This window comes from Cadophora gregata, assembly GCF_030347475.1.
Source record: "Cadophora gregata isolate MNR1 chromosome Unknown scaffold_16, whole genome shotgun sequence".
NCBI lineage: Eukaryota > Fungi > Ascomycota > Leotiomycetes > Helotiales > Ploettnerulaceae > Cadophora > Cadophora gregata.
In genome coordinates, this window is record NW_026695939.1 from 1,487,221 (window position 1) to 1,498,777 (window position 11,557).

The window sequence follows — 11,557 nt, forward strand, 5'->3', positions numbered from 1 at the left end:
ACAATGGCATCCCTCGACTGGGTCACGTGATGTGAATTGTGCATGATCTGACTTGTTTCTCGCGTGGTAAAGTGCGGTGATGATGACAAGGTAAGTCGGAAGTAGGAAAGAAGGAATTCAATCCCAAGATGAAGAGGAGCAAGACTGTTTTGGACTGAATAGGCATGAACGCGAAGAGAACTAAAATACATATGATGTGCTCAATTAGAGCTCATGGAACGGGTGAGAAACGATTTGACAATGACAAAGAAAACACCTCCAGGCTCTGGAAGTCCGCATTGCTGTCATGGATCTGTTACCAAAGTTGGACGGAATCAGATGTAAATGAGCATAACCCGCGAGGTGATAACAATAACATGTTTCCATTTCGGCTTGAGCCTAGAGCTTGGAGAGGCAAGGATGACAGACCTATTGACTTGAACTTCCAAGCTTGGTAGTCATTCGAGCTTGACCTCTCTAGCAAAGATGAACACCTTGATTCGATAAAGGAAACAAAACTTTTGAGTCGTCGTTGACATCGAGAGTGCTGCACTACTATTCCTTCAGATCCCGACATGGTTAAATATTTGCATGTGGTGGCATCCGTGCCGTGTCTTGGCAAAGTCAACAGAACACGAAACAAGCAGATCAGGACACCACCAAAATAGCTGCCGCTGCCGCACTTAAGACATCAGCCAAGAAACTTGGATCAGGTTGCCTTCTAGCCGATCTGCCACATGGAAAGCGACCGAATCACGACCATTTGGCCGCGTTTCCCTGCACGCGCCTATCTTCATCCGGCTTGGAGCTGGCTGCGCTACCAAATGCTAACCGTTGCCTGTGCCTTGGAAAGACAGAAACACTTATCTTAGCTGGGAGCTAGAAGGTTTTGTTATCGGTGTTGGTGCGACTAAAAATCGCATGAGTTGGTGGATGGCAAAAAGTGTGTGCTGAGGCGGGGGCGAGGATGGATGTCAATAATGGGAGGATGGCGATGGCGATGGCGAAGGATGAGTGTTTGGGGCATACATCTCTTCTTTTGTTGGTTCTTTGAGAAGAGGAAGAGGCAATTCAGGAAGGAAAGGAGATCATCTCGCCAGAACTGTGGTGTCGTTGGCAAGGCTATCGGGATAAATTTCACAAAACCCCTACGCTGTCTGCATAAACCCCAGCATAAAACATCGACAGCCAATCGCTGTGCTGGGATAACACGCTGATTTCGTCACAGCACTTTCGCATCCTTCCTTATCCTCCAGTCCCAGTCCCAGTCCCAGTCCCAGTCCCAGTCCCATCCATCCAACTCGGCTCTCGTCTCCTTCTCCTCTGCTCTCCTGGATACTGCAGCTGCAAGCATCCAATCCAAGCCAAGCCCAGCCCACCCGCGTTGACAACCCACCCCCACCCCCAACTCTATCGCAATTCCTCCTTTCTCTTCTTTTCTTCTGCCTCACTTTTACTAGTTGCGGCATTAAGACTTCTGGGCAAGCTCCATCAAGTGCAGCAGTAATCACTTAATTACTTACGCACAGTCCATCGAGACTCCACACTCGTTGCATAAGGTTATCGATTAGGTATATCGTCCAAACAGTCGCTACCTCTGAAGTTCTCCACTTCCCAGTTCCACAAACAGAAGCTTGGTCCTTTTCCTGGTCGAGACCTCCGAGCAAAAAACAACAACAACACTCGCTCAATTATTCTCAGCTTCAATCTCGAAACGCGTTGGAAGCTGCAAGATACCCATATTGCGACGATACACTGTTGCACAGCTTCAACATCATCCTCCCGCAGGTCTTCAGGATGTTCTCGAAATCCCTCACCCAAGCTGTGCTGCTTGCCTGCCTAGCTGTCAGCTCGGTCCAGGCTGCGGTTCCACAGATTTCCACCAAAGGCACAAAGTTCTTCTACAGCAATGGAACTCAGTACTACATGAAGGGTAAGGAAGTCGCCGCGTGTGCGAGGTCGTAGCTAATCGTTGCGCAGGAATTGCCTATCAGCTCACACCTGCCGATCCATTAATCGATACCGAGCAATGCCAACGCGACGCTGATCTGATGGGAACATTGGGTGCAAATGCTATTCGTGTATACCATGTTGATCCCCAGGGAGACCATAGCGGTTGTATGACTGCCTTTGCGAATGCTGGTATCTATCTCTTGGTTGATCTGGACACTTTCGAGACGGATATCGACCCAGTACGTGTCTCGAACCTCAAACTAAAAGATTGATTGCTAATGGCCTACTAGATCCATACATCGTGGAACCAATCCCAATTCGACGCCTTTGCCGCAGTCATGGATGCCTTCCACACCTATGACAATACTCTTGGATTCTTTATTGGAAACGAAGTCATTGCCCTAAACAACCAGTCCCTCGCCGCACCATACATCAAGGCTGCCGCAAGAGACATGAAGACGTACAGAGACAAAAAAGGCTACAGAAAGATTCCAATTGGATATTCTGCGGCTGATATCGCTGAACTTCGCCCTATGTTGCAAGATTATCTTGCGTGTGGATCAAATGCCGCCGAGGCTGTCGATTTCTTCGGCCTGAACGCCTATGAATGGTGTGGTCCCAACGACATGACAACCTCGGGTTACAACAGACTCAACAGCTTCGCTGAGAACATCAACATCCCGATCTTCTTTTCCGAGACAGGCTGCAACACTGTCCGACCTCGTGATTTCCAGGACCAAGGTGCCATCCTAGGACCTGATATGGACGACCTCTGGTCTGGAGCCATCATCTACGAGTGGATCGAGGAAGCCAACAACTACGGTCTCATCTCGTACGGACCTCCCGTCTCAGCCACCGTTGTAGCTTCAGATATCGAAGGCGGTTTCTCCCGACGTGGAACTCCCACCCCAGTCGCACCAGACTTCACCAATCTCCAAAAGGTCTGGGCTACTCTCCACCCCAAGGGAGTCGCCAGCTCCGCTTACTCCCCATCCATCACTCCTCCAGCATGCCCTAGCTCAACAGCTGGAGGCTGGTTGGTCAATGGCAATGTGGCCCTCCCCAGCATCGGTCAGGTTTTGGAGACAGCCACAACTGCTTCTACCACCGGCACACCCACCGGAACCGCCACAGGCAGCGCCGCATCTGCCTCATCCACCAACAAGGGTGGCGCCAATGGCAGCAAAGAGATTGCTGGCATGAGCGCCGGCCTCGTCGCAGTCATGCTCTGCTTCATGTGGTTCCTATAAACCTCTGCATTTCATCGCACTACACGTTTCTTGTCTTTTGTCCAGCATTGTTTCCGTACATACATGGCGTACATGCAACTTTTGAAGAAGAGCGAAAAGCGAATACAGCAGCTGGAGATAGAAAGCAGGCCCTTTGATTGTTTTTGTTTTTCTGTTTCACTGTTTGAATGAGTAATATACCTTGCATGAGCGCATGATAGACGATAGCGCGGCGTTTTATGGAGTTCTTTTCCTGTCTTTTCTCTCTCGGCACTTGATCGGAAGGAGCTCGTGGGTGAGGGCTCTCTGGCATTGGGACTTTCTTACATACGGAGAGGGAGTTCTTTGGCATTTTGTGAGCGAAGGAGATGTATATGTGCATTGCATTGTGGTGCTATGTGGTGGAGGATGGAGAATGAGGGGTGGATGGTTGTACATGAATGGTTGAATGGATGGATGGAGAGAGATGGTGCAAAGTGAAGTAATGCCAAGTGAAGTGAATGGAGGTAGTAATGGATAGATGAACACCTGGACTGTACATAAAATAGACAGGCAAAGAAATGCCAATACGGAATATTTGCCTTTGAAGCCACTCGCATTAGCATTTACTGCGTGTGCACGTGTATGCAAGTGTAAATTAAATGCCAGTCTTAAGTGTCCAGTAACTATGAGTCCTGAAATACTCATTCATTTCGCTCGCAACGGTACTGACGTGCTGACTTTTTCACCTCCTCTTCGCTTGCTGGCTTTGGCTTCAACTCGACCAAGCTCCAGTCACGTGCTCCAGTCAGATATTTTCAGGCAAGTGATTTTTCCTAGCTTACTTACTAGAAACCGAGAGTGCAATTATTCCGGGTGTATATCCGAACTACACAATCATCTTTCTCTCTTTCCTTCTTGTGCAATGGGAAGATAGCTACATTTGACTGACTGACTGGACGTGATGGATGTGATGTATTGCAGGTGGTCTCGCTCACGCTCACTGCGGTTCTATGAATCTATGTATCCCTTAGAGACAGAAGAAGGCAGGATAGGTAGGTATTTTTCGCCGCTCTAGATGCTTAGTGAGGGAGTATCTTACCTACCTACTTAATTACCAGCCTACCTAATCAACCTCCACCACGCCAACCACAACCACTCAGAGAACTCTAAAACCCTGAAGTTATTGTCCCATGCTGGACGTCCCTGGGTTATTCTTCTGTGATAGGAAGCTAGCTGCAGGTTTAATTTAGGTTTCTTGTAGTTCTGTCTCGGCGGCCAGCGAGAGGGTGGCCAGCGAGAAGGGGGGGACGTTGAGAGATGAGACTAGATGGGATGAGATGGGTTGAATGAGAGTTTTGAAATGTATGTACTTTCGAGAAAGAATTTTGAAGGATGGGTTCGACTTTGAGAGAGAGAGGTGTTGATTTTGGTGGCGGTTGGGAATGGACGTGGACGTTGATATAGTTACCAATGATAAGGGGAGAGTGCGAATCTTGGAGGTGTTTGCTCTTCTTGATATACTACTCCTTTCTGTGTCTTTGAGAGTTTTTAACAGTTCGAGGGGTTTTACGACGTCATAAACAAGAGTCTATGCTGTTTGAAAATTGAAATTCACTGATGAAATGGGTTGAGTAACTTCCCGCTGCTCACCATCATCGTCATCATAACTGACACTGTCAACTTCTCAGCATATCTTTGTTTCGCTTTCTCTAAAAACAACAACGAGGTTCAGTCTGGCAGCAAACGCTGGTGATTTGGACTACTAAGGCAATTTGATTTCTATACCTCGATTTCATCTCACTTAAGGAAGAGTTCACGTTTGAATTCCTCGATCCTGGAAATCTAGACTTTTCTTACTGTGAATACAATTCCAGGCATCGACTTCTTTCGAGTTCACCTTCAACATAGATCAAATCACACCAGCTCGGACATTCCAACACCAATATTTTGTCACTAATCTTGGTGTTTCACATTCCGCAGGTCGTTACAATTCGAAAATCCTCATCAGAACCTCACATAGAGACTCAGTAAACTAAGAAGTAAGCTAGAGTCTCCATCTTCATCACAGGCTCTCGACCGAGAAAGCTGATATTCACTCTGCTTCACCTACCTGGTTGCTTCTGACTCTCTGACTCTCAGCTAGACAAGAGGCATCGCTTCACTCACAGAACCGACATCCACATGATATACTCTTTTTTGTCGGCATCTCCCACCAGACGACGAATGCTCATTCACCTCACCTTTTCAACCGCGGCCAATTACTCTCAGACTCTCCACCAGATAGATATCTTTCTGCAAAACACGAGTTAAGGTCTTTGCCTCCCTCTACTCAGCACGCACACACCAACACCAACCTCGTCAACGACTACAACTACAATGGTAGTCGATTACCACTCCAATCATTTCAGCGATCCCATTAACGACACCATGGCCTCCTCTCCAACATATAGCTACTCAGACCACTCGACGCCTCCTCTCCCCCCTTACGCACCTCAATACCCAACAACCACATCCACATCCACATCAACCACTTACCCCCCTCCCCAATCCCATCCCTCCTCCTCCCCATCCTCCTCCCCCCTCCCCTCCCTCACATCCCCCTTCCCACTCCCCCTCCCCGCCCCCCCAAACCTCCAAATCCGACTCCTCCCGCACCTCCCCACACTCCAAACCCTCGACGCGGCCCTAACCCAAAAATCCGACCTCGAAGGCGGGCTTCCACCCCTCCTAGACGAAAACCGTATGGTTGGAAAAGGAAGAATCGAAGTCGAGGATGGAGAGGAGGAGTTGAGCGCTAGGGAGGCGAGAGCGGTGCTGGATGAGGGGGTGAGGAATAGGATGGGGTTTGTGGGGTTGGCGAGTGGGAGGTTGCAGGCTGTTGTTGGGGAGAGGAATTGTTTGGATTTTGGTAGGTGGTTTTGGTTTTCGCTGTGTGGTTTGGATTTGTTGTGCTGTTTTGTTTTTGTTGTTTTGTTGCTGTGGTCGCTTCTCCTTGATTTTCTGTCTTTTGGGTTTGTATTCTCTGTCGTTGATTGGGGTATTACTATTGCCCATGAAGGCGTCACATTTGCTTTCTTCTTCTGCTATCATTTCCTTTTACTTTGTACTAGCCAAATTTCTACCTGTATCTTGCCTGCTGAGGTCTTTTCTGCACAATTGGCTATCGATGATGGCAGCTTCTTACTACTCCCATCACTTTGTTCGGTCTTTTCTCTCTTCATCAATTGGCAATAATGATTACCGAGTCTGCCATGAGCTTCAATTTGCTATGATGTCCATCGATATCTAGTTCCAATCCTTGTCGTTTGGAAATGGGTTCCTGTGTATTGGTTCTTGAGTTCTTCCAAGAGCACATACTGACATCTCACAGAACTTCCAGATGTCCCACTTAACCACAGTCCGTTCCTCCACCGCCTTACCAACAACACTTCCAATCAAAACAGCAACCTGTCTCCCGCAATCCCCTCCCAAAATCAGTCAAAAACTATCGGCGGCGGTTTCGACCGACGTAAAGACAGCGGTGTCAGTCTCCCCTTCCGCAGTCCCCTCAGTCCAATCAGTCCCTGGGGTTTCGGTCAGGTCGACGAAAAAACTGGAAAAGGATTGCGAGAATGGCTGTTGAGTCGTGGTAAGGAGACAGGTACGCAGAGAAAGAGAGAGTGTAGGACTATCTCGTTCCATGATTTCACGCCTGATATGAGGACGGGTGAGCATGCGAATGATTTGGTGGCACACTATAATGGTGGCGGCTTGCATGAGAGAGCCGATGTTTATGAGGTTGATCTGTAAGTCGTGTCTGCTCATTTCGTCATTACCTTGTATTCCTACAAAATCACATCACTTAGCTGTACGCAGAAGAGATGCTGACAATATAGACCAACAACTTACAACAACCCAACCACCGGTCTGCCAACACAAGGCACCCAAACTTGGATCTGGTTCCTCATCTCCCGACCAATCCTGACACTCTCCCCAACCGAGACCAACACCGACCCTGATCTTTCTGGACACTACGAAAAATGGGCCAAACTAGGAATCTGGACACCTAAGCCCCTCAGCGTTGTCCGGCCTCCTCCAGATTTCCCAATGCCCGTTCCGACATCCTATGTCGTCTTCGCCTGTCCAGCAAGCAACGTTACCGCCTACCCAGACTGCAAAGACGACCACGCACCTCCAGATCCTCCAGCAACATCCTACATCCGCACTCTCGCACCATCCTACCGCACCTCCCAACTCAACTCACGCTCACGTCCCCGCGATCCCTCACCATCCGAACCAGACACCACTCCCTCCCCACCCAAGAGGATCTACAAACGCAAAGACTACGACTTCTCCTTCCAAGGCACCCCCCTCTTCGAATTCTTCTCCCTCTCATCCCCGCACTTCACCGTCCCAAGCCCCAACCCCACCACCCCACACAGTCTCACCACCACAATCAACGACCCCAACGACCACGCCTTCGCCATCCTCTCCATCGACAACATCGGCTCCTGGTACGCTACCGACGCCTCTGGCCCCTGCACCCTCGCCGAATACCAGACCCGCGTGCAAGACTGGGAAGCTGAGATTGAGAATCTGAGCCGCGAGGAGCGGAAGGACGATGATAGGAAGTATCGCGATAGGAGCACGGAGGTTCCGCATGCGAGGGTGGGGAAATGGTGGGATGTGTTTTATGAGGGTGTGTATAAAGAGGAGAGTAGGTGGAGGAGGATTAGGGAGAGTATGAGTAGAGGGAAATGTCGGATTGTTATTAGGTGGGTGGACGCTGAGGGTGAGGGGTCGCCGAATGGGAATGGTTATGGGCAGGTTGCGAGGAAGAAGCTGAAGATGAGTCCGAATTTGGGGGGAAGTGGTGATGAGGGAGATGGGAGTGGTGATTCTGACTTTGGCGATGGTGGGGGTATTGGACTCGGTTTGAGTTTCAATACTGGTGCCGGTCATGGCCAGTCTCAAAATGGCAGTGGAAAAGCAGACGGCAACAACAATGGTGGAACAACAACTCGCGCCGACAGCAAGAAGATCAAAGAGCGTCTCTCAGGTCGACGAACTTCTGGTGGTGCTGGACAGTCGAGAGCCACACGCAGCGGAGCGAGACGAAAGAGTGGATTGGGCGTGGTGACTAGTAGTCAGGAGGAATTGAATGGAGCGATGGTAGGTGGGAATGCCATCGATGGATTCTCAGGTGTGTTGATTGGTATTGGGCGAGGGAACGGTGAAGGGGTCACTGGGTTGGAGGGTATGAGTTTGATTGAAACCTTGAAAGCTGGAGATGGAGGGAGAGATGTGGTGAAGGATAAGAGACGCCAGAAGTCAGCTGACTGAGAAAGTCTTTCTCAGCTGCGCTCTTTGTCTTTCTGTGTTTGATTACAACTTCAAGATGGGTATTGGGCGTCTTCTTCTTTTTTTTTTTTCCGTTTTCATACAATCTCGCCAACGAGCTATCTACATATTCGGGTCACCTGGGAAATCTCCATTCGGCAGGAGATGATAGGCGACAGTATCCAAACTTCCTCTTAAACAGATCGAAAGGATTAGGAGATGTTTGTACGATACCACAAGAGTCGCTACACAGAAATAAGTGATAGTTTTGCAAATCAGAAAGAATCGATCGAATAAAAAGATAACAATTAATAATCTCAATAGTCGACAGGTCAACCTGTGCGTCCTATTTCGCTTCACAAGCAAGCATTCCGGCGCTCTCCCCTCATCTTGGCATTTCTCGCTAAAGCTGGAAAGTAAATAAACAAATAATCTACCAGATTTTTCTCGCGAGGTGCAATCGCACATTGGGAAAAATCATTCTGAAGGGCTATAAATGCTTGTTGAAAAATGTTCACATGGTTGGAATTTATTAAATATCTGGGGTTGTAAATTACCTCGTGGTTGTGGTGATAGAATGTGAACCCACAGCCTGGTCTCAACACAGCGGAATTGTGGGTACCGTCACGAAACGCCCTTGTCAGATCCACATGTTTGATTGGCATTTGAGCTCAAAAATTATTCGCACCACTAAAAAACGTGAGATGGAATAGAAAGACACTCAAGTGTGTTCTGCGCAATCAAAGAACCCTGCGCCCTCGAGCGATGACAGGAAGAAGTTTCGTCAAGCGAATTTTTTTTTTTTCCGCATTGGGAAGAATTGAATGCATCACTGTTGCCCATCTCCCCCTCTTTGTAACTACTACAGCGGGGTATAGCAAGCTTATTCAAAGCTTTAGCAAGCAACTCGAGGCAAGAATTGGCGGAACGCAACCACAGAAAAAATACCCACAGCTTTGCACGTCCCTGCTTTCAAGCCCCGAATCGCGTCTCTGCCTGTACTGCATCATCCGCTCACAATATTCTGTTGTCTTCCTCGTCCTATTCCCCCAAAACCTACCATGGAATTCCTCCTTCCACTCACCTTCCTCACCAACGCATACCGCTCCATAAATTACATCGCCGGCTTCTCATCCCTAACGATGTTTGTCTCCCATCCTCACACCCTAGCTGGACCTTTATCCCATCCATCATGATGCTGAACTTTCACCTCTCCAAAGCTACGCCATTACCGGCGCAGGTGGACTATGGCAAAACTTCATAGACAGATGTCAAGAGTTTGAAGACAATGGTGGCGCGATTAGAGGAATCAATTGTGTTGGGAATGATGTGTTTTATCTCATGGGTGCTGTGGTTGCGTTTGGCGCTGGGCAGGGCGGGAGTGATGTATATGCGTACGGTGAATCGAGGGTTGGTGAATGAGAGGTTTGTCGTAAGTCTTTTTGTCCAAACCCTTTCTCGTGTCAGGTTGTTCTCAAAGACGATCGCGGTCTTGATTTTTTGTAGATTCTGTATGAATTCTATTTCCAAGCTTCTTCAAAAAATCCCATCACCAGCACCCTGGGCGATTACACCGCGTCGAGTCGCAGTTGGGATTGGTCTGCTGTCCACAATTTTCCTGATGAAGTACACCACATGCTTTCCAGCGGCTTACCTGATCCATTTTCCGGCGATATAAGATGTCTCTCCTTGCGACGGCTGCCAGGATGTCCTGATCTGTACTTGAAGGTGCATAATCACAGGAATTCTAGCCTGGATAATCTGGTCACTGTGTTTGTCGAGACCACTTAGACTAGTAACAGTACCTTCTCGCAACCCTCCAGTCTCACATACGGAGCCGCCGCTTTCCACCCCAGCGAAATCGACGAGAGTGCTTGTTCGACGAGTCGAAGAGTCGAAGTTATAGATCATATTTTCAAGGACTTGCTGGTAAGCCCACGTTTGCTCGAAGCTCATCGCTCGGAAGCAAAATTTTGAAAATTGATACAGAAATTGATAATATATATATTACTGTGTAGGTCTCCATAGATTCTACCAACAAATTGCCCCAATCTCAACTCGAGCCTCGGTTGCTGCTGGCGAAAGACTCTTATCTCAGACTGTCATGCAGGAGCGTCCGATTAATGACATATGGGTAAGCGTGCCATTCCAATCAAGACGATAGAAACACAATTGGATGTGGTTCTTCATGATCGATACGAAAGGTGGAGACTGGTATCTGTTAGAGAAAGCAAGAAGCACCAACAGCTTTGCTGATTCGCTACCACTTTGAAGTATGGCGCCACCTTACAGGTAAAATGCAACAGCCGCAGACAACCATGCTAGACAGTTTGCAACATTTGATATACACTTCCATTCCTCTGTTTGTGATCGTTCATCTGGTTTCTTCTCAACAATTGTCAACAACCGGTTGTCGTTCACGCGAAGGCCGGTTCCGTGCCTTTTCCTCTCTCGCTGGATGATTGACTTCGAGAGTTGGCCAATCCGTTGAAGAATACTTAAGCGCTCGAAGTAAAGGTCAGCAAAGAGTAAGAGTACAATAAATACAAACAGAGAAGCGGAAAAGACTAATTCTGCGTGTTGTTTAGACACCACAGGCAACCATGTCTTGCCCAGTATATGACGGGTTGGATCATGCCTACGGCATTTGAGACGCCATATATTGTCGCCCTATTGTCGATGGGAAAGTAGTTAACCCGTCGACTGGGGTAGTCGAAGAGGGAGGACCGATGCTGACATCTGGCCCGCCGAGTATTGATGCAATCGTAAGTGGCCGTTCTTAATTTCCTCTCAAGATCTCGAGGTGAGTCTGTAAGCTAACTTCTTGGTGATCTAGTGGATGAACATCTCTTCAGCCCCAGATACATGACGAACTCTACTTCGTGCATTGAACTGCCATATCGACAAGGTATTTGCAGAGATCGGTTGACATATTCAGCAGGGAATAAAAATAAGAGTTAGCGTGATCGTGAGCGAGTATGCTTTGACGATCATATGTGTTATTAAAGCGACAAGTGGGGAGTTTGGCCTTGCAGTTGGGCATCTGGTGAAACGCCCAGCCAGTACCGAGGCTAGATTGCCTTCGGAGTTAGCCG

At 48.4% G+C, this 11,557-nt stretch overlaps 3 protein-coding genes across 3 annotated transcripts; all 3 read left to right on the forward strand.

The window, feature by feature from the left end:
• Positions 1–1,776: 1,776 nt before the first annotated feature.
• Positions 1,777–3,182, forward strand: ONS95_005721 (uncharacterized protein; the record flags this gene model as incomplete). The annotated part of the gene is made up of 3 exons (XM_058499145.1): positions 1,777–1,912; positions 1,960–2,171; positions 2,223–3,182. The coding sequence occupies 3 exons, from the start codon at positions 1,777–1,779 to the stop codon at positions 3,180–3,182; spliced, it is 1,308 nt and encodes a 435-aa protein (XP_058351413.1).
• A 2,337-nt stretch (positions 3,183–5,519) lies between these two features.
• Positions 5,520–8,465, forward strand: ONS95_005722 (uncharacterized protein; the record flags this gene model as incomplete). The annotated part of the gene is made up of 3 exons (XM_058499146.1): positions 5,520–6,051; positions 6,514–6,928; positions 7,019–8,465. The coding sequence occupies 3 exons, from the start codon at positions 5,520–5,522 to the stop codon at positions 8,463–8,465; spliced, it is 2,394 nt and encodes a 797-aa protein (XP_058351414.1).
• A 1,058-nt stretch (positions 8,466–9,523) lies between these two features.
• ONS95_005723 (uncharacterized protein) lies at positions 9,524–9,884 on the forward strand (the record flags this gene model as incomplete). Its single annotated transcript, XM_058499147.1, has 2 exons — positions 9,524–9,606; positions 9,683–9,884. 2 exons carry the CDS (start codon positions 9,524–9,526, stop codon positions 9,882–9,884), a joined length of 285 nt encoding a protein of 94 aa, XP_058351415.1.
• Between the last annotated feature and the right edge of the window lie 1,673 nt (positions 9,885–11,557).